Source organism: Rhamphochromis longiceps, linkage group LG22 (assembly GCF_057381845.1).
Source record: "Rhamphochromis longiceps isolate RC_006_pf linkage group LG22, R_longiceps_female_GT1.1, whole genome shotgun sequence".
In the NCBI taxonomy this organism is placed as follows: Eukaryota; Metazoa; Chordata; class Actinopteri; order Cichliformes; family Cichlidae; genus Rhamphochromis; species Rhamphochromis longiceps.
In genome coordinates this window covers 33,155,174-33,178,499 of record NC_140577.1, presented here as the reverse complement: position 1 = coordinate 33,178,499, position 23,326 = coordinate 33,155,174, and the positions used below count along the sequence as shown (strand labels likewise).

Genomic DNA, 23,326 nt, shown 5'->3' with positions numbered 1-23,326 from the left:
AGTATTGAAGTGGTCAACAGTGCAGATGTTTGTTGACAGCAGAGCAGCAGGAATAAGAACATATTTTGTCACTCTGGAGTAACAGAGTCTGAAATACTACTGGCGGCTGCTGTACCACACCTTTCATATGGTGCACTTTTGTGTAAATGTAACCTTTGAGATTTTTATACTATATACGTATGTATTGAAATCTGCTTTTTGGATCATTAATCCAACTAGCTGCCCGTTCAGTTGTGGTAACCGGCTTGTTGGCATATTTGAATGAGTGGCACAACAATCTTAAACAGTTAAGAGAGCTGCCTTTTTGGATCAGCACAAGTTTGACTTCGCTATAAATGATTTGTCTACAAAGGTTTTCGGTCATTAACAGTGGATTGTGTCTGCTTGCCTCTATGCAGCAAGTCTAGGAGATGTAGGAATAAAATGATACACATACACACATATACTGTTATTTCACATGTTAGGAATTGGAGCTAGAAAGCAGAAGAGGGAGAAGACCTTGAGCTCACTACAGAGTGAGCATCAGATTTGGGCTTCTTACTGTTAAACAGGATGTTACAACTCAATTAATGGTGAATTAAAAAATTGCAAAAAGGAACTAGAGATGCTGTTACTGGTGGAGCTCAGATTAGCTACACCACCTCCTTTGGTGACCATGCACCTAGTCAGCACTCTGGATGAATGATAATATTAACAGAGGGTGGAAAAATGATCAAGAATCAATGTCTGATTCTAAATTTAACACAATTTCTATTATTGTTTGCCATCTGGATTGTGCTGTGAGTGCCATACTAAGTCCAATTCAGTTGTATTTTTCACAGCTTCAAATCACAACAACAGTAAAGTAATTTTACAAATTAAAATCCTACAATACAGAGAAAACTAAACGATCAGATGACCCCTTTTATGTCTTTAAAACATTCCTACAATTTTAACTAGTTGGTGTGTGTTACTTCATTGATAGACAAAGCTGGGTGCATAGATGGATGCTACGTCCTCTAATGATACTGCCTGGGGGCAGTCTGGAACAATTAACCTCTGTGTGAAGAGGACCTCCCATTTCCATGAACACATTGAGTCTATTAGATAGATATGATTCAAACCACTGCAGCACAGTGCCTCTACAGCATGCTCTAATCGCTGTGATGAAATATTATGGTCAACAGCATCGAACACGACACTCTGGTCTAGCAGGACAAACACAGATGGGTCCACTGTCAGAGACCACAAGCAGAAAGACATTTGAAGCCAATCATCCAGATGGATAAATACTAAAAATTGACAAACACTGATTTAAAAGTGGATTTATGATCATGATGTTATCAAGCAGGTAGTAACAGTTCACAGTTTGACAAAGCTGACAAATATCACCGATGGGGCTGTATCCTGTATTACTCAACAAGAGTCAATTACACGTAATGCTCTAAAATACCCCAAAATTTAAAATGTGCAAGTCTGTGATTCACTGAAATCAATAAGATGTGAAAATAATATAAAGCGGATATCATGGAAACACTAACGACAATCACGACTTTATATGGTAAAGTGCAACTGACAAAGCTCTATGCTACTATGTATTTATAACACAGTACTGCTCAGTATTACAGTGTATCAGGACCGCTGCTGTTTGACAGCAGAGTAGCCCTCAGAGGTCCTTAGGGACATTTATTGTCTTTTGCATTTTTAATTTTAAACCATTTTCACTGTGTTGAGTGGAATATAGCCAAATTTGTCAAAGAATTTTCTTTTTAATTATATTTTATAATTGTGGTGTAAATTCATTGAATTAGCCTAAAATGGCTAAGCTACAGAAATGCATCCACCTTAGTCCCTTTGGACAAAAATGTCCACATTGAAACCCATTATAAACGCTATTTTTCACGCCAGAAAAATTACGGTCAAAGGGATCGTCAGGTTTCCAGCTTAGGTTTCGTTTTGGACTACAGGCCTTAGAGTTGTAATTTTTTTATTTGTCCACCGGGTGGCGCCCTTGCTTCACATTTGACCTCTGCTGGAAAACAGCGGGCTGCTTGGACAGACCTGCCGGAAATGAAGCCTCATCTCCGGCGTGCAGCAGCGGCTTCGCCCGCTGATCGGGCGGGACCATTTTTTGGTCCCTAGGACCATGAGAGGGTGCATTTTTTTTTTTTTAGTCAACAGGAAATGACGTATTTGTTGTCACGTGGTATCGGGCGTGTGTGCTGGAAAAAGGGGTCCCCGGTGATCGTGCCCCGGTAATCGTCGCGACTTACCCCGGCAAGATGCACTTATTTCGGCCTAGAGGAGGAGCATTTGCCGCCTGGAGACCATTTTCTGGTCCTGAAAAAAAAAAAAAAAGGCGATCGAAATGAATGTTGGTGCCAATCTTTAGTCCATCTAAAGGCCTAATTATAATAACAATTGAATATTACCTCAAATGTTTTTTTTGGAAAATATTCAAGTTTTATGTTTTTTGGGGCAAAAAAAGCAGTGCGCTCATGTGACGAAACCGGGATATAAAGGGTTAAAATCCGCGAAATGTAATTAAAACTTGACATGAATATTTCAAGGAGAAGTAGTTTTAAAAGACTGACCAATTTAAAGTGAAAAAAAAATTAATATTTAATATTTTTATTGCACATTTTGGGGAATGGACATAGGCTTAAAGGTGGATGCATTTTTTTTTTTAATGTGCTCCTGCAAAAAAAATAATGGCAGGTCAAAATGAATTTTGGTGCCAATCTTTGGACCATCTAAAGGCCTAATTATAATAACAATCAAATATTACTTCAAATGTTTTTTTTGGAAAATATTTAGTTTTTTGGGCTAAAAAAAACAGGGCGCTCGTGTAATACAACTGGGATTTAAAGGGTTAAAACAACGAAAATATAATTAAAACTTTATATGAATATTTCAGGGAGAAGTAGTTTTAAAAGACTGACCAATTTAAAGTGGAAAAAAATATTAATACATAAGATTTTTATTGCACTTTTTGGGGAATGGACATTTATGTCCATTAGGGACCAAGGTGGATGTCTTTTTTAAGGATCTCCAAGGGGTAGTTTAAGAAGATCATTTTTTAGCATAGATTAGTGCTCACCTATGTTTTTTTCACCATCACTGTTTACTATAACAATAAATACACTTTATCTCATAAAATATTTTTGTCCTTAACAACACTAGAACACTTTTCCTCCTAATATTAAGCACGCTGGCTTATAATTCGGACATTTTTTTACACTGTCAGATTACACGTTCACTCTCATTGTGCATCTGTGTCACAGATTAATGAAACTTTATTCTCTGAACATTCTGACTCTGTTCTTTCCTAGCAGTGACACCACCACTAACTAATATACAGTAATATACTAATAATATCTCAAACTTTGGTATGACTGCCCACTGATTAGAAACTGCATACCATATCCTGACATTAAGCTAGATCCTGTAGATCTGTTTGCTTCTGCACTGATGTCAGGTCCTTCTGTCAGGTCCTTCTCAGAGGTGTTGGAGGTGGGGTGTTTTAGCAAGAGTCTGCAGACTTTCCCATTCTAACCAAACTACAGCGGCGTGCGTCTCCATGACACAGAAGAGAGGAGGAAGTGAAGTCAGCAGCTGTCTTCCTTGCTTATGCCACATTACATGTATCAGGGTCTCACGCTGCAGGGTAGGTTTCATCGCCCCATCCTGCTCCTCTGTGGCACAAGCTGTTTGACTGGCACTAGGAGTCTTCTACAGAGAAAGCTCGATGTGTGTTGGGGAATCTCTGGCCGGTAAAGTCTGGATCGTCTCTCACTCGTTGTGTGATGTCACACTTTACCTGGCAGGAGGATACAGACAGAAACAGCAGCTCGCACACAAACCTAACTCAGAACAGTGAAGTACAAGATCTGTATTCCAGGGCTGCTGGTACTGCCACGGAGTTCGTATCTCTTTTGGAACTTACCCATTTATAAAAAACAATACTGGTAGATAAAGTTGGGTTCTCTCACTCTTTCCTTTGAATGGGGTAATGGACCTCCTCACTCTTCTGAAGGTCATTTACAGAAAACCACTAAAAGTGGGAGCCTGGGTTTTCTGTTTTTTATTTTGATGTTTTTTATTTGGCTGTTAATAAAGCTAAAGCTAATACATCCTGATGATGACGTTGTTTCCTCATACATCTGCCGGTGACAACTTCATTTTTAGAAACTCTCTGAAGACCCTAAATTAAATGCAAAATACTCTCTGAGAAACATTTCTGTTCACTTCACAATAACAACCTACCATCTTTTCAAGCCAAGATCATTTTGTATGGGAATGTCCTTGAAAAGTCAAACTTTGTATGATCTCTTATTGGCGCAACAAACTTCTAAACATTTAGTATCCAAGTTTTCACTACACTAGTTACAGCAAATTATCTTAGTAAAGCCAGTCCAATGAACTGAGATGAGCTTTGGGAGGAGGGCCTGGCCATTTACCCTATTCATTTCCAAACAGTATAGTACAGCCATTCATCTGCACTGTTATTTGGCGTTGATGAAACCGGATCACTCCTGTCCCATGGAAGACCAGCTCTGACAGAATGGAAATCGGCATCACCTCCCTGTTTTAAAAGGTGGCTTAGTGAGATGCTGCTAAACTTGAATGGATTTTGGTGTAGTAAAGGGAGATGTCCCCACCTTTCAAGAGGCTTGGAAACCTTTCTTGAATTGCTGGATGGGACCTTAACCTTTGTTTAATATTTAACCTTTGTTTAATATTTGCTTGTTTGTACAGGGCTTACTTTAGTGTAGTGTATGATACACTGCAAAACAGGATATGTCAACAATCAATACTCAATTTTGGATGAATAACAATAAACAGGAGTAATTAAGTAATCAAGGGATCTTACATCATACTACATCATTTGCAGCAGCTGATTACCTGTTTGGCGTAAGCGTCCTGTATCTCTGGGCTCTCCAGCTCTACCTGCAAGCTGTTTGGGGAAGAGACAGGCAGGACTCCCACAGCACGAGCAGCTCGACTAACTGCGTCCGACAGGGACAGGTGCGGTCCTTCACACTGGCTCGTCTAAGGGTAGAAACACTAACGTCATCCTTCTCTGCCCAACAGCCTTTTTCATTATCAAAAAAACCTGCAGTTCTACCTTCATATGCAGGTGAGAGAATGCAGTCTTTTTGTTAGAGCTAAGGCTGACAACAGTGAGGAAGGGATCTGTGACACAATCAGACTTTTCTGTTCAGTGAGTTTGGAACAGCAGTTCTCACCTTCCTTCTCTTAGCAGGCATCCCATGCAGGTACGCATCAGACAGCGGGGGCTGGGCTTTGATCTTCCTCTGGGACAGCATGTCACGTCTGATGATAGGAACCCATTCCTGACCAATGTATTATTGCACAACTGTAAGTGATGGTCACTTTGCTCATGTATGTAGCTAAAAATCTGTGTAAAAGAAAATCACAGATTTGTAGAGGGCTTTGCCCTCCAACAACGTTTCCCTGGATGTCAGAATACACACAACTGCTTATCTACATTTCCTAACAATAACAAGCTGCCACAGATGCCTTCATGAAGACCATGCTGGAGAAAACAAATGCTAAGGCAAATAAATTCTGTAACTATGGTGACTGTCACTCATTTTTTAAACAGTGTGGTTTCATTAAAATAAATTAGCTTACCATCCATGTTTAAACTTCAGGGGACTGAGAATGGATCGCTTTTTCCTGCTCTGATTCTTACTATTAGACAAAGCATCAGTGCAACGTACAATAGAGAATAGTTCAGGATATTAAACATTAAACAGCACTGGCATTACTGGCAGCTGCCCAACTACACAAGATACCCAGAAAATAAGGTTTTGGGGGGGGGGGGGGGGGGGGGGGTGTTAATCTGTGGGCTACTCAGAGACAATAGTCATGAGCCTTTCAAAGAAGTCCAGAGAAGGGGACCACAATTTATAAAATTTCTTTTTTTTTTATCCACAAACTGTCTACTTTTTTCTAAATCCATACAGGACATTATATCTTTTACCAACTGCCGCGCGAGGGGGGAGAAGATTCTTTCTATTTGTTCTGGGCCGCACCAAAAACAGCACAGAGCAGATCTAGTTTAATTTGATGCCGCAGGACTTCACACATAGTTTGGAAAACAGAGTTCCAGTGAAGGACAGGACCAGTACACATGAAGTAATGCACCAGGAGCACCCCTACACCTTCTACAGGTCAATATACCAACTTAGCCCTGGACCAGTGTGTGCTTATTGTGCACTTGGCCAAGGACAGAATCCCACAGTTTATGTGTGATATGAAAGTTAAGATTTGTTCCATTTAGATTGGATAGCAGCTACTGAAGAACATTGAACATTTGAAATTCAATTTTACAGAACTGATATTGCGCTCCTAGAGGCTGGTTTGACCATTAAAGAATTGTCTACAGGACTGTCTGGAGGTTTTGGGAGAATTGTGCTGTCATAGTGTCAGACCTGTAAAAACTGAGCAGTGGCAATGCCAAAGCAAATGACAAGCAAATTGTCCATTTACATATAAGTTTGCAAAAGAGTTTAGACCAGGGGTCGGCAACCTTTCTGATGACGAGTGCCATCTAAAATTTCCTCAGAGGTCAGTGTGCCATATTAGCAATAAATTGAATAACGCTCTATATGAACAGTTACACACTATATAGAGCCACTTTATAGGATTATATTTGTTCGTAGATGTTGGCAGCTGTCAGCGAATAGTTTTCAGCTATATTGAAACAAAAAAAGACTTTTTATCCATAACAGCAAATGAACTGAACAACAGAAAATACAAATGCTATTTATGGTCTCCTCACAACAATGATAAGAAAAATAAACTGGGCCAATATGGCATGTTTGTTAATACAGGGCTACACATGTTATGTGATCTCTGGTCTCCCACTCAGAGACACAGGTCTCCCAGTGTCCAGCATTCAGAGGCTACCTGAGAGAAAATCTGCTCACACAGATATGTAGAGCCAAAAACTGTCAATAAGGCCTCTGCAATGTTCTGAAGACAGTTAAACTTGTCAGGTAGTGATGTCCAGCAGGTGAAAATGCAGCTCCATGAACACGCACAGCTGTGGATTCCAGCTGCGTTCGTAGTTCTGCAAACTTTGACCCCCACAGACTCGAGCTTTTCATTTCAATCAGCTGCATTTCGATGTTGCATTAACTGGCATTAACTCAGCCATTTAATGTGAGACAAATCCAGCTGCTCATTAAAGCTTCTGGTTTGATCAGAAAAGAAAACATTGGTCCAAACACCTGAAAGTCCCGAGAACGCACTGTGTCTTGAGTCTACGGGTGTATCCGAGTATTTCCGCGGTGCTGATGCTGTGCTGAGCGGACGGATCCTGAAGCTTTTGAAGTGTCGGAATGTGAAAATTTCAACATTGCTTGGAAAAAAAAACGCCAGCTAGCAGCGTCCCTCTGACCGGGAGGTAAAGTGATTTTTAGCAAATTGCAAGTTGAATCTGGTAGTTGGGTTTTTAGCTAAGATACCGTCATTAAGAAGAAGCACAACTAATGTGTCTATGCGAGCTGATCTGCGATGTGCACCGCTGGCCCGGCCATTTATTTTTTTATGCACCTTCTCAAATTAATTCACTGTGTGTCGTGCCCAGGGCTGGACTGGGACAAAAAAAACAGCCCAGGCATTTTGACTAGAGACCGGCCCCCCAGGTATTAAAGCCATAAAGCCTTTGAATGAAAACAAACACAGAGGTGTCAAGGTGATGTACACTGTCTTAGATTAGATTGGATTAAATGAAATTTTATTAATCCCTCGGGTGGGTTCCTCCGGGAAATTCGGTAAATAAATACATTTAAAAAACTTGTTGGTATATTTATGATTTCTATACATTTTACATCAGAAAAAAACTGGTTGTAAGATTCAGATAATTATTTATTTTAAAAACTAGAAATTTTAAATGAGAATAAGAAAGTACGTCTTTGTGCCCCCTCTCCCTGTTAATGCCCTACCTGCCCCCTGGCAACACTTTGCTAGACCCGCCCCTGCACTGTTACCAGCTGTCAGCTACATAGAAAAGGATCCTGGTGTTATTTGCCAAGATGGTAGTGTCGCCAAGACAGCATACACCTGATATTTGCAGCCCAATAGTAGTATTGGAAATCAGGAAGTGCTAAGCCTCCCACCAGCCTGCGTCTTTGAAGAAGAGCTTTCCTCAATTCTGAATGTTTACCATTCGAAATGAATGAAGTGATTAAGGAATCCAGAGATTTAAAAAAGGATTTGGGAATCATGATGGGAAGGCATTGAAATACATATAGAAATTTTGGAATAGCATCATCTTTACAGAGTTAATCCTGCCCATTAAGGACAAAGATAAGTCTTATAAGTCTTATTAGATAAGACTGTGGTCCCATTTCTGAGGTTTGTTAATGACCTGTGCAGGAATAGCATAAGCATAAACTGTAAAAAAACAAAAACAGAACAAAACCTCATCCTTACAGGTGGAACAGCTGCTGCCCATGGCTCCATTTCAGGAGCCACTTCGTCGTGTCCTGCTCGGGGCCCAGAGGAGCACTGAGATGAACCATCCACAGATAAACCAGGTGCAGGTGCTTCTCCCTCTCCAGTGGAAACCACCTCTGCTGTAGTGGCTGCAGCTGGAGACGAACTGTCCTCCATCTGACCGAGAGGTGAAGTGAGCACTAGGACTGCAACGATTCGTCGACATAATCGATGACGTCAACTACAAAAATGTGTGAACGCGGAATTTTATTTTCGACGCGTCATATACTGATACCTCGTAAATGTGATTTGGTAACTGCAATACACTCCAGGAAGCTATGGGGCAGTATCGCCTATATCGTCTGCCAAGACTGTGCTCAATACTAACGAAGAAGAACTCAGCGCGAACGGCAACATGGAAACTGAGATTTGAAAGCATTAACGAGAAAACAAACAAAGTTAAGTGCAGACTGTGGACAGCTTCCATCCACGACAGCACTACTGCAGCGCATGAGCATTGAAAACGCGGCACCCTGGAGCTGTGACGTCGACTCTGTTTAGAAAGTTCAGTTAGTGCATCGCGCTGACACCGTGTTTAAGTTCATGTTTGCACTGTTTCTGTGAGCTTACCTGTGGGAAACTTCTTAGGATGACGCTTGCTAGGCAAACACCATTTCAGTTTTGTTAGCTAATGAGTGAAAATGCCAATCAAAAAGGAGTAGCTACACGGTCTCCTGTTTTTTGATTATGATTAGTAACAGTCTTTGCCCATGAAAACTCAGGTGTATGGATGAGTTTGTCCTGTTAAGAGGCTCATGCACCTCTGAATGGCTGAAGACAGACAGAGAGCATCTTTAGCGAGGTTACCAGCAGCTGGGAACATCATCTCAAAGATGAGCGCAAGGCTCACTCCAGAGCACGTCCCACTGCAATCATCTGTAAATGTTGGAAACTTGTTATTCTGGACTGAAAAAAAAAGGAATATTTTTGACTTCATTTGAAGCTTTATTTGAACTTGTGGACAGAAGCCATTTTAGTTTCGTTTGCACATCATGTTTTTGTTTACATACTACTCTCCCTTTATTTTGTATCACTTATATTTAATTCATTTATTTTTTTTTATATTTTTTAATTTGGTTTTTATTCTGATGGTCCTGCTGAGTAATGTTAAAAATACATTTGATTATTTTCACATTCACGTTTCCAGGGTCATTATTATAATTTGTTGCGTGACGAGACAACAGGGTGATATTCACAGGTGAGCAGACTTGAGCAGGTGAGGTATTGAAGCCTAGAATAGGAGGTTTGCCCACAGGAAGCAGCAATAAGAGTTACTGAGTTAAATGCTGACTAATTGGCTAATCGAATAAAAATTGGCAGATTAGTCGACCACCAAAATAATCTGTAGTTGCAGCCGTAGTGAGCACATGAGCCTTTCATGTCATTCCATTGGACTGAAGTACATTTGTAAGATACAAACTGCACTGCATATGGCTAGAGTGCCTAGCCCCAACAGAGAGAAAGCATAACGGCTGATTTAAACACTAATAAAAAATATTATACTAATTCAGATTAAAATACAAGATCATTTTTCAGTTACTTATACAGACTCTAATTTTGACAGTTTCACAAGTACAAAATGTCACGTACTCCACCTGAATCTTTGTTATATTTTATGACTGAACTCATATAATGTCCAGCTAACTGAAATAAAAAGAAGTGTGCCCATCTTGGTGTAGTGGAAGTAATGGCAATTTGACAGTAATGGGAACCCTTTCATTTTCTGTAATTTTTATTACAGAAAAAAACATCTAAAATTATAAATAGGGTGATATTCTACATTTCTATTCTTGTCATGTGCAAAGTCAAACCAAGCCTAAAACTAATGACCAGTTTGTGTATCAGAGCCTGATTTTTTCTTTCTACTGTCATTAGTTGCTGCTGTTACAGTTACACCATCTTTAGAATGCAAATCAATAACCATACGGTTATCTTAGAGACCTACATCCTCAGGAGAAAGAGATGGGCTTACAGGCTGATGGGTACATACTGACTGAAGTCAGAACGTGCTGAAAGAGCAAGATACATCAAACGGATCCACTAAGAAGCAGTCAGACTCGCTGAAGTTAGAAAAGAACAAAAATAAGTAAAAACTCACCTCCACACTTGCACGCTCTGATGGCTGCTCCACCTCAGTCTCCGTCCTCTGGTTCAACTCCTCCTGAAATAACATTTCAGGAAATGTAACTAAATCTGACTCTAATGACTCAAATGACAGATTTGAACGTAGTTAAGTCTGCTGTTGGAACAGGGTCGTATTGTAGACACAGTCAAATTGGAATACATTCAAATTTATGTTTGATCATGACCCTTACTTTTTCAGCTATGTTGGGACCTGACTGTGTCTGTATTACTTGCGTTGGCAAAACATATCTACATAGATAATGTGGTTTTAGTAGCAGCCTGATTAGGGACAAAAAAATCTGTTCTACACTGTTTCTGTTAATTACCTGTAAATGGATAACGTAGTGTTGGATTTGGTCCTCGGTAACTGGGTTATGCTCCAGAATGATGTGCAGCCTCATAGACATCATGTTGGTCAGCCAGTTGACCAGACTGGGATTGACGTCTGCAGACATCCTCCTCTGCACAAACACAGAAATACACAGTAATAGGCAGCTGCCAATCTGTGCCATCAGCAAAGCACATGATGATGCGTTACTGAAGATGTATACAAACAATGTGTTGGTTGATAACAGCAGTCAGAGATCTGTGTTCTCCTCCCAGGCAATACAGGTTTAGAGCCAGACACTCAAACAGGCTGTGAGTACACAGCAACAGCAGGCGGGGGCCAAACATGTGATCTGCGATGTGAAAAAAACAAAAAACCCAAATATAAAACCATCAGTGCAGGATTCTGGCTACACAAAATACTAAGATAAGAAAATACTGTCGTGAACCGATGCCCCTCTTTGGAGGTGATATATTTGAGCAACTAGATCAAACATCAAAGGTTGAAATAAAACTGAAGTTATTCCATAATCCACAACAAATTGACCCCCAGCTTTAAGCCATTAACACACTCAATGCCACATATAGCATGCCTGAAAAGGGTTTTAGCTCAAACCTTCCATGTTCCATGTAAGCAGTTCTTAATGCCCTCTTTTCCCAACCGTTTCCTTCTTGCAATCAAAGTGAACTTACCGTGGCAGCGAAGGATATGTGTGGCCATTTGCGTGAACTGCTGTCTGAAGAAAGACAGGTTGGTCTGAATTATGTCCACTCCCTCGCGCACTGTCACTGTGGCCTAGATGCAATACACAGCGCTCACTTATGTGCACATGTCACAGGAAATTAAGAGTCCATGTTACTATGTTTGTGTGTGAAAGACATTGTCCTTACAAAGCTCTCAGCTATGTAATCCTCAAGTCCATTGATGAGGTCCTCAGCTGCTGCCTGGAGGGAGAATAATGTTACATTTTTCCATTCGATTTTAATTTTATGGTATTACCTTTGTTAATGTGGAATTTGTATTAAAACATTTTGAAAACTACTTTCTTGCTTATTACTAGCCACTGCTATTTTTTATAATATATTTTACATAGATTGAGCACAGTGGATCTTTCATGAGTGATAATTAGGGTTGCAACTAAAGATTCTTTCAGTTACACTGATTAAAATACAAGCTGTGTGAAATGCACATGAGATCATGATTTAAGTTTTCCCTGTATAGGAGAGGAACAGCAGCACTGTCCCAATAAGGACGGCACTGATGCCATTACATTAACTCTACATAGTACTCACAGCTATGTTGGCATCAGTGGGTTCTTGCTCCTGGAGATAGTGTTCAGTGAAGAAGTCTGTGAGCTGAGGCCGGATGCGTCTCAGAGGCTGGGCGTTCCCATAAAGCAACAGCACCATATCCACCATAGAGAAACTCTGACACACCAGGGAGAGCAGGTCCCCAAAGAACCCTACCATGAGATAACAACCATGGTGATTAGTGTGAACTGCAAGAACTTGTTAGGCACAATATCTTCATTCAAGGACTCACCCACGGCATCCCCAGAGCCAGGAGCAAACAGGTTATTGGTCTGGGACAGCCTCTGGATGAACTGGGCAATGCTTTCTCCATTGCCCTGCTGTGCCCCAAAAGAGCTCATCATGGTGGACAGCACTCCCTGCATAATGCCAGAGAATAAATCTGGGCTCAGAGAGTCTCCGGCTGGGCTGCTGCCGGTCTGAGAGGGAGCAGGACCAATGGACTGATGAAGAAGTGAGGCCCTGGGGCCAGGGGCAGGTGGCTGTGCGGAAACAACACCTGTTGCTCATTGACTGGTACAAACAGTCTTTATATTAAGGTTCAGAAATGTTTAATTCAGGTTTTCTGTCATTTTATCTGAACTCACTGGTGCCAAGTCTGACATGCTCTGGAAGAAGCCAGGAACCCCTGGTAATGTCACAGTGATGGATGGAGCCAATCCAGAGGCAGGACCACCCAACCCTGCTGCTCCCAGTAGAGATCCCAAGAGCTGAGCCATGTTTCCCTCTGGGCTGGTCTCTGCTGGCTGACCGACTGAGGTAGTACTTGTGGTGCGGGTGGATGTCTGTCCAGATGTATTAGCTGAGGGAAAGGGGGGAGAAGCAGTGCTGGAAACAAACATGGAAGAGGCAGACAGGGAGGACTGAGAGTTCGCTGAAGGATCACCTAGAGAGTTAAAAAAACATGAAAAAAGAATATTACATTTTTGAGGCCAATACTGATAAAAGTCAATATTAATATTATGTTTATTGCTCTCCTAACTAGTCTTCATACCATTTGTTGTAGAGACACCGTTTATATGCCCTTTATATGTCCTCCTACTTTTTTTTTTACTGGTTTTTCCAAGGGTGTGAAGCCAGGTCTCCGATTCAGTTATCCTGGCCTCCAGAGGTGTAAACAGGCTACATTTATTACAAGTATTGTTTTTAATAAAGGATGCTCAGGATTAATAAACCATCTGACAAAGTGCAGGAAGGACAGCTGAAGACGCCATGCTGCTAGTCAGTCAGCTATACGCTAAGGTAACCTAGTGAATCTCTAAAGTCACAGTGAATGAATACTGTGGAAATAACTAGCAGGTGAATTGAGTAAGAGTGTGCTTTGGATAAAGCATGTGATGATTACACTTTTAATATAAGACATTATCCATAAGCTTTTAATTTAACTGGCTACACAGATGAGCTACACAAAAACACCACTCTGCATTGTAACAGGAACAGGAAGTGACATAATGACACTGACCTGGCTGCTCCAGCATCAGAAGCTGTCCAACCAGACCACTGATCATCTGGGTGAGAGAGGAGGGACCCAGTGCCGTGCCCTGTTTACAAAAAGGCGAAGTGTGCAGAGCCATACCAGTGAATATACGTTTACTGCACAACAGTTATTCTACATAATTCAGTGCGTTGTAAGATGTATCGGAAGGTTGTAAAATTAGCTGACAGTCGATAATCAAATCATTTGTGTGTCACTTTTTAAGTAGATTATGTTTGTGATGTTCAACCTGTATCTCCTCACACTCTGTGGTGGGTTACCTGTCCTGGCTGCTGGCCACCTGTAGCCCTCAGGTTGATGGTATTTCCCACAGGCTGGGTGATGTGGGTGGACAAGGATGGCCTGGTGATGACTACCCTACCCTGTACAGGGGTGTTGGGGAGCAGCGGTGAAGCAGCTGTCTGTGCACTGGGTGTTGAGTCAGAGCCAGAAATCATGTGCACTGGGTGGGCTGCTGAGGGTGCAGCAGCCATGGCAGTGGGTTGGTGAGAAAACTGGTGCACAATTGCCTGCATGAACTCAGGAGGTAATTCTGTGAAGTGGGCAGGTGTTGTGCCTGAGAACAGGGAGAGGACTAAACTTAATTGAGTGAGTGCACTTGAAGTCCACATGGCCCAAGGTGTTAAAAGGGGGGGGGGGGGGGGGGGCATCTATACTAGAGATGGCACGATACCACTTTTTTTATGTCCGATACCGATATCATAAATTTGGATATCTGCCGATACCGATATGAATCCGATATAGTGTGTGTTTTAATCAATAAAAGTGTTTTTTAATACCTTGCTGCTTTTTGTATAAGTTCATACTCAAGTTACAAAAAAACCCCCACTAAAGCTATTCTGTTATACCTGTATGCAAAACATACACTGCACCCAAAATATTTCATAGTTCAGCGAAACTGATCAATCTAACAAACTTAAACCTGCTCCATCCTCCTTATTCTGGTATTTTAAAGAGTAAGCAGCCTAACTAATAGGGCTCTAAAACTCCCAGCAAAAAAAAAAAAAAAAAAAAAAAAATAGGGAACCACCCCTCACGCTCCACCTCATGATGCTTAATCGACATAATCAACTTTAATTTGATGCAGTGTGAAAAAAAATGCACAGAAATAAATTATTTTTCAAGAAATATTAAATAGATTCAACATCTTTCTTCAACAGAACTGCAGACTGCACAGATGGAAGAAGTACTATAGCTTACTAGGGTATATTAGACTTAACAGTTACTATATACAGTAATGGACTTCTATACATTTTACATCATATTAAAACTTTGGGTGTAAGAGTCAGATAATTATTTATTAAAAGCTCGACATTTTAAATGAGAATAAGAAAGAAAAGTATGTCTTTGTGCCCCCTTTTCACTGTTCATGCCCTATCGGCCCCCCTGGCTAAACTTTGCTAGATGCGCCCCTGCACAGTTACCAGCCGTCAGCTGCGTAGAAAAAGATCCTGGAGTAGAAAGTAATATTAAATAAATTCTAACGACAGTTTAAGCTTAAACCAGCTGCTGTTGTTCAGCAGCTGGTTTCATCTTTCTGGCGCGAAGTGGGCCAAAAACAAACAAGAGAGACTCGCGACAGAAAAGCCGATCAGCTGATCATTGATCAGTTTCACGATTGAAGTAGCAGCAAGAGAGGGAGGGAGAGAGAAGAGGCAGTCGCTCCATATATGGTTGTTAAGCTTAACGCAGGAATGCTTCACAAACATTCAGAGATGAACTGACACACTTGCTTTACTTCTCTCTTGGATAACTTTGTCGGAGATGAAATGCTGGTTTGGTAGCGAGGCTCCAAATACTCAACCAGACCGCCAACAGGTCTCGCACGCCACAGCCGCTCTATGACGTGATGCACACTGCTCCGACGTGCTACGGTTATGAGCCGAGTTACGCCATGTCGCAAGTTTTGTGAGGTGCTGTTTTGATATTTAATGGATCGGATTAAATTTTTTTATTTCTCTCCGATATCTGATCCAGTCATTTAGGTCAGTATCGGAGCGATACCGATACGTAATATCGGATCGGTCCATCTCTAATCTATACTGCACTGTTTAAGCAACAACTCACTCAATGAAATCAACATTCATTTGCCAAGAAAATAATTGTTGATGTTTCACTCACCAGGTTGTTGAGAAGCTGCGGCATTTGGTTGTCCTGGTATCTGAGACCCTGCAGCCGATTCACCTATTCAACAACATCACAACTCTTTCAGCTTCACAGCAGGGGAACTGATACACTCATCAAAAATAACCACAGAGTACGCAGTAGCTGTTTCAAATGTAATGTGCACACACTCATTTCAGCTAATGAAAGCAGCCATTAGAAGATCAATAGATCAACCCTGTAGTGAGACATGACAGATTTCTAAATGATCCACAATAATAAAATTGTGACCCATCTGAAAATAACGTTTGCAGATTACTGTAATTGTTTGATTTAATTAGATAAGACCTATTTATCCAAATAAACAAATGAATACAGTAAACAACCACAGAAAGAGTTCAACCTCTGTTTTAGAGCAGTGTCGTGTATAAAATACTGGCATCAGACGAGTCGCAGAACTTCATGTGTACAGTCAGTTCTATGAAGGAACTGGAGCACACGTACCATCAATGTTCATCTGCATCATGACTACAGGCTCCATCGTCTGATGTGTGATCCGGATCACCCTAGGTCCTCCTCGATTGGTCCCATTTGCCTGAAGAGGCAGAGTCTGGCCTGTAGCCTGCTGATCTGATTGGTCAGTGCCCTGAAAGGTTTGTTGCTGTCCATCAGTTGCTTGTCTACCATTAGACGTCATGGTTACTGTTGTCCCTAAATGCATCTGGAGGGAAAATTTATTTCATGGTCTGTGACAAAGGTAGGGTAAGAATTTACAAGTGACACTGCCTGAGGCCCTCTGATATATTCCTTCTCCTTCGTAAACAAATGTTGACATTTGCATTTTCAGGTCCAAACACTGCTTAATCGCGCAAATCTGCACACTATTAGTTTACATTGCAATAATCTAATGCATTAAAGTTACTAATCAATCAATGATTTTGTTGCTTCCTGTGCTGTGCAAGTAATAGGTAATTTTTTATGAGTAATGAAACCAACCACTGAGAGGTACCAGATAACACAGCGCTGACACTAAGGAAATATAAGCAAAGTTGCACCTCCCTCATATTATCCTGAAAAATAATGTAACACTTTCATTATATCATGTCCAAATATTATGTCTACCCTTTAGGTTTAAAAAGGAGTCCCTAGTATTAACACGTAGACGTTACTTAAAATCTATTTTTTAAGGACACTATTTCACTGTTTCTACACTTTATATAAGAACTCAACCTCAAAAATCAGACAGTGCATGGTGACAGTAACCCTCATTCTAAAGTTCTGGATATTATTATATAATAATATATATACACATACATTTCTTGTAGTTGCTCACCAGGATTGCACAAATCTCAGGAGGGGTTTTAGCCCACTCATCTATACAGGAGCTCTCTAAATTGTTTATATTTCTATAGGACGGAGGTCTGGAGACTGGACAGGCACTCCATGATCTTAATATATAACTTTTGTGTTTTTTCTGGATTGGTTGATATTTATACTTACAATGAAACTGCCATAATAATATTTGTATATAATTTTGTAAAGGTCTTTAAAGAACTAAAAATAATAGACCTTTAAACATTAATGCCTGCTTTTTCTTGTGTATGCAGGGATGTGGGGTGAATGTGCCTGAGACTATGTTACACATTTTATTTTGGTTTCTTCGTTTAACTGCTGTAACGTTTTGCTTTTTAAGCTGCCGAGGGACTGCATATGCAAATTAGCTCTAAGCAAACTCTTATAAAATGCTTATATTGTACATGGTCCCTTTTCAATCCTAATCAATTAAATTAAATTAAATGTGCCTTAATTGTATGCACCTACTGAAAATCTAATTCCACTGTACACCTTTACAATGGCAGATAAAGATATTATACTCGGCACAATTCAAACACTATCCATTGCTTGCATGTTATAATTGTTCCACTTGTAAAGTTACGGTTATTACACTATATCCTAACACAATAGTTCTTCACAGTAGCCAAAATATCAGTGTGGTGTGAACCTACTGGCAGACTAGCCTGAAGCAGAACTGGGTGGTTGTAGTGAGCCAAGGGGCCAACCGCATACAGGTGACGTGGAGGAGAGGTTCCCAGGTTACAGCGTAGGTCACCAAGGACAACCAGTGTGATCCCTAAGAGACGAAGAGCATCTCCAACCAGGTTAAGAATGCGCTGATCTTCCTCTCTTTCCCGGGTCTGTGAAAAGAGTTATAAAATTATGATTAATGCTTAAACTAAAAAGCACTGACATGACAGTATCTACTTATCTGCAGAGAAACTCTTGGTTTCCCTTATTGAAGTCACTTCCATCAGTGCATTTCTTAGCAAGAGCTCCTGTCACAAAGTTTTGAGATGTATTCTTCCTAAGTACACTAGAGTGAATATTTTGCTATGGCCACTACACGTTCATCTTACATTGTTGTTGTAGTCTGCTGAGGTGGCAGCTCCGAGGATTGAGTGGGTTCTCTCTATGAAGGGACGTAATCGCTCCTCCACCCTCCTGACCTCAGAGAGAACCTCCACAAACTCAGCGGGACTAGGGTGGCTGAGGACAAACAATGGGAAAGAAGAGTCAGCACTACAATAAACACTGGCATTTTTGACATGTGTTATAGGTCAGTTTGGATCCATTGAAATCTGTTGTGCTTTTAGAAAGTGATTTGGGGGAAAAACAACATTTGCACAGCATAAAGAAGCTAGGACATACAAAATGATATATAACATGATGATCTTTGAGAGTCTGCACTAAGGCGCACCGGATTATAAGGCGAAACAAAACAGTCAGATAAGTCAAACTTTACTCAACTCATTCTTCTTCCTTCCTCCACTTCCGTACCATCGATTCATTAATGTTGAATTCTCTCGTAGATGCTCTATGTATGTTGTTACAGTATATTAATGACTAACCTCAGTTGTTCTCCTGACTGAAGTTTGGTCCGTTTACAGCACCCTGCCATGCAATTGCATTTGTCTCTAACCATCAGGAACGCTCACGTTAACTTTTATAAGTGGAAAAGTGTTAGTGTTCGTCCTCCAGCTTCACTGTTTATGTTATGCTAACATAGCTGTGTCGCTAGCAATCACGTAGCACATCATTATATACCAGCTAGCCCAACTTCAGTAACCCTACAAACGTCACTGCTGTTTAGTTTCCTGTCTTCATTTATGTTGGAAGTGATAGCAGAACTGTACGCTTGAATTTTCTCAGAAATCTCTCAGTCAAACATGCTATATCATGCTTAGGTAACTAGCGAAACTAGCGAGCTAACTTCCTGCTAACTTCTAACTCTGTTAAATCTAATAAATTCTGTTTTCATGGATGCCTGGATGTTAAACATCATAGTTACACCTGGTAAAGCAGCAACGCTGATCATTTTATTAAAGATGAAAGAATTTAGACCGTTTTTAACTCTCAGTGATGCTGCAGTGTTCGTTTGAGTTTAGGACCCAGATTACTCCGCGACGCTCCTGACTACGACAGCCGTAAAGCTCCAACAATCCATCGAGCGGTGCGGCTTCGTAGCTCACCAAAGTCGTACTAAAACATTTTTTGACAGATTTTTGAGCGCTGTGTACCACATAAACTCAGTTAGAGGTCAGTAACCACAGCCACTGTCGATTTTTGAGAAGATTAAAGGATTTTTAGTGTGCCTTATAGTGCGGAAAATACGATAATTTTATGTCACTACTTGGTATATTCAGGATTGACGGTGGCTTGAATGACTGCCTTGGAGTTGACCTCCAGCGTTGAGGTCCTGCCCACTGAGTTCTCAATGAAGAATATTTATGTCTGGCGTATCAATGAGCAGCTGGTGCTTTAGCCCTTCTAATGCCTTTTAGAGATGTGCTCACGTACTGACTTATGCGCCTACTCAGCTGATGATGATGCCTGTGGAGAGCCAGGTAACTAGTTGCTAATTTGAGACTGTTGTATGGCTGTGATAAAGTCCTTATAGTAGTGATCACAGAGGATGAACGATTCTGTGAGAAAACACTGGAGTACTCAATCTGTCTAGGAAGTTACAAGTAGCAGCAGTAGCTAGAAACTGTTTAGCACATGACACAGCAAACTGTATAAACCGTATGATCAGATACCAGTTATTCATTTTGACTCACTTGGGCCCAGTGATAGCTGGTCTCTCAGTTTGGGTTGATGCTGCTGGGGGTGAGCTGGTAAGCACTACTTGTGGCGCTTCAGGCCTTCTTATAGATGAGGACAATGGTGTTGGGGACAAAGAAGACGGAAGCATCCCTGCTTCTGAATGGGCGCTGCTGGCACTGGGCACTCCCTACAACACAAAACATGTCACTGTTCCCACAAGCATTTCAGTAGTTTTTTGTTTAAAGATGTATTCAGGCAATCCTACGAAAACTTTCAGCATCTAAATTTGCATATTGTCTACTCAACAGAACAAGTTAGTGAAAAGTGACTGCATGCACATCCTGGTACTGAACCTGGGCTATTACTATAGTACTGTCGCTGAAGAGAGAAGTTGTAGTATTTTTGATTCAAAAGAATCCTTGGAGAGTACGGCCAAGTCAATGCCATATTTTGTCAGCTTTCTTTTGTCCATATACAATCTGCCCACTGAATTTCATTAAGTTTATTCTTTGTTTAATCTCGTTTACAGACACAGTTGCCTCATCTCTCAGTTTACAGGTCGACAGGTTTTGAAACATGTTCTGAAGAGTGAAGCCAATGAAGGGCCTTAAACCTGCATTCTATTCAATGGCCAGCAGGGTCCAACTTGTCTGCAAAAAGACTTCCAGTTGTATATGAGTGCATAGGAACAAAACACTGGCTCCCTTGTTTTGTCACCTCAGTAAACACATTAATGATGACTTCATATTTTCAGTCACTAGCTTCAGGACAGACAGAATTAAACTTAAAGTTAATTTTGTTATTCTCAGTTTATATTCGATTCAGAAAAGAACTTAAATGGGTTGCTTATTGGCTAATGATTTGTCAGAGGTCAAATACAGTGTTCAGTCATCAGGTCTGGTTTCATACCAGCAAGATAGTGATGGCTGCAATCCTTAAACCAGTGAGTAATAGGTGCTTACTAACATGCTTGGTAAGACCTATGATTACTTTAGTACTGAAAAGTTTTTCCTTCCTCATTTTTGTATTATATTATCCATTTTCAGACTAGAAATAAAAAAAAGAACTCTAAACAGAAGCCATAACACACAATTGATTCTCTGACTCCTCTGATAACAGTGTTACAGTATACTTCCTGTTTGCATCACCCAAAGTATGCTGAGAGCTGTTGTGGCAAAAATCTATTCATAAAAAACAAAGGGACAGAACAGTACCAAAACTAATTTATGACACTAAGAAATACTGTGAGAGTGCAAATAAAAACCCACAGTACATATGAAAACAGTCCATGTACCTCCAAACTGTGGATTAGAGAGTGAGCGTCTCTAAGCAGGTTCTCAGCGAGCTGCAGCCTCACCCTGGGTTCACTCTCAACTGACCGGTCCAAGTTGATTTGCACATCCATTGAGCCATTGCTCTAAAGATGCACAAACATATATTAGATTTACAGGACGAGTGAGGTAGAAGGGGTTTCCAAAAAAAAGAATAAAGAAATGATTGGTGAATAATGACACTTTACCCCCGAACCAGTGCTGACCCTGGCTTCACCATCTCCAGTCAGCATCTGCTGAACTGACATCTGCAAAACAAAACAAAAAACCACAAAAAGCTCCTTACATGGATTTTTGTTCAATTTAGGCCGTAGGTACATCATAACCGCAAATCCCTCTGAAACCCTGCAATGTAACCTGTGTCGTAATCTGAAGTGTATTTCTTTAGAAATGTAACTGTACACAATAGTACACGTATTAAAGTATTTAACACATAATGCACCATGCACCATGCACAAGCACGAATACTGGCAACAGCACCTTGGTAGGGTCTACACATATTTACCACAAGAGTGTAAGTAAGCCTTTACCGTTCCCCTCAGAAGAAAATGAACAGGGTTCTTTGTCTGCACGCAGGCCTTGACCCCACCTGTATCTGCTGTGAGTCCATCATGTTGACAGGTAGGTTGAAGCTCCCCAGCATCACATAGCTGTTGCCATTGCGGTCATGTGGGGCACCCTGGGAGGAGGCATGGCTGCTGCTACTGCTTCCACCCTCTGCCCCATCAGTAGAAACACCTGCACCCCCAAAGGACAATACAGTGGCCTGAGGCGGGGCACGCTCCACCAGATGGATCACCTTACCATCTACATCTAAAGGAAAACAAAGCGATGGACATCATTAGATGCTCCAAAATATTTATGGGTTACTGTTTGGCAATTTTTGTTGAAAAAGATAATAAGTGTATGAGTGGGGGAAAAACAAACAAACAAACAAACAAAAACCCACACAAATCAGACAACAGTAGCCAAAAAATTTAAATAAGGATTTACTTTTAGATTGAGTGCTTGAGCAAATGCAAAAACGGAGCGAGAGGGGCTGTTATTGTGTGTGTATATGGATCATATCAAACACTGAAATACATTTCTTGCAAGCAGCAGTGAATTTTGTTCGCTCAAAATGCAACACTTGTACTTGCATTGTGCGCTCAGAATAATGGCACAAAAATAACGCCATAATCAGACACGTGTTCAAAGATCATCCTAACTGTGCATGTTTGGATACACAGGTCACATGGTGTCATTTGCTCACTGTATTCAGTCAGCGTTCTGTCATCCTGTAGCACTCTGCCCTGGTAGATAAGTCTCTGCTTGTCAACCGGGATCTCCACCGAGGACGCTATGTGCTCCTTGAACTGCTTCACTGTCAACTGGAGAAAATACAAACACACAAGATATAAGCACCCACCAATCAGTTACCAGTAAGGGTGAGGATGTCTAACTAGATCAGCATTTTAAACAGAGACTATTACCTCGCCTCTGACTTTGTAAATCCTACTCTGTGAGTCCAGAGTCTTCACTGTGACTTCAATCATTCCGCTGGACTCAGTCATACTTAATGTTCTAAATAGAGCGTTGGCCAGTTTATGTGCTCTTCTGTATTTGTAATTCTCGCGACTGTGGGGAATGGAGGACGACTCAAGCTTGAGGAAACACGCTGCATCTACGGCATGAGATTAGTCAAAATAACAGATATGGTGAAAGCAACTTGCAACAGACAACCCATTCCCTGTTGTTGTTAATTTAGTTAGCTAGCTAACGTTAAGTAACCCCTATTACCGAGAAGGTAACAGTGCTAACTAGCTTTTCCCCTGGAAGCGACGTTGCACGAGTTCGGTTGAAAAACGTCAGTCAGCTAATCGACACAAAAACGTGGGGCTTGGCTTTGGTTTGTTTTTGGAATGGCTGTCTACAATATTAGCCAATGCAGGCTGAGCCGTTAGCTAAATAAACCCCCAAACGTCGTAATGGAAGCATGGTCACATGACCTCGATGACGTAAGATGTTGACGCGACTGCGTCTG

The 23,326-nt window shown here is 41.0% G+C and overlaps 1 protein-coding gene across 7 annotated transcripts; it reads right to left on the bottom strand.

The window, feature by feature from the left end:
• Nucleotides 1–59: 59 nt before the first annotated feature.
• On the bottom strand, nucleotides 60–23,275 carry bag6l (BCL2 associated athanogene 6, like). Of its 7 annotated transcripts, XR_014909448.1 has the most exons (25): nucleotides 22,776–23,275; nucleotides 22,556–22,673; nucleotides 21,893–22,116; nucleotides 21,492–21,551; nucleotides 21,267–21,389; nucleotides 19,987–20,159; nucleotides 18,286–18,415; nucleotides 17,878–18,066; nucleotides 16,376–16,592; nucleotides 15,890–15,952; nucleotides 14,029–14,324; nucleotides 13,736–13,814; nucleotides 12,861–13,159; nucleotides 12,506–12,755; nucleotides 12,256–12,425; nucleotides 11,854–11,907; nucleotides 11,656–11,758; nucleotides 11,191–11,315; nucleotides 10,962–11,096; nucleotides 10,610–10,672; nucleotides 8,449–8,628; nucleotides 5,229–5,336; nucleotides 4,885–5,031; nucleotides 3,401–3,799; nucleotides 60–2,319 (listed from the first exon to the last, which is right to left on the bottom strand). XR_014909448.1 is itself a non-coding variant. In XM_085397094.1 (24 exons), the coding sequence occupies exons 1-24, from the start codon at nucleotides 22,854–22,856 to the stop codon at nucleotides 3,701–3,703; spliced, it is 3,486 nt and encodes a 1,161-aa protein (XP_085253220.1). In that variant the 5' UTR covers nucleotides 22,857–23,275; the 3' UTR covers nucleotides 2,540–3,700. The 7 variants fall into 7 exon arrangements, 6 of the variants coding, with proteins under 6 accessions (XP_085253220.1, XP_085253221.1, XP_085253222.1 ...); XM_085397094.1 differs by lacking the exon at nucleotides 60–2,319 and having other exon boundaries at nucleotides 2,540–3,799; XM_085397095.1 differs by lacking the exon at nucleotides 60–2,319 and having other exon boundaries at nucleotides 2,540–3,799; nucleotides 16,376–16,517.
• Nucleotides 23,276–23,326: the final 51 nt, after the last annotated feature.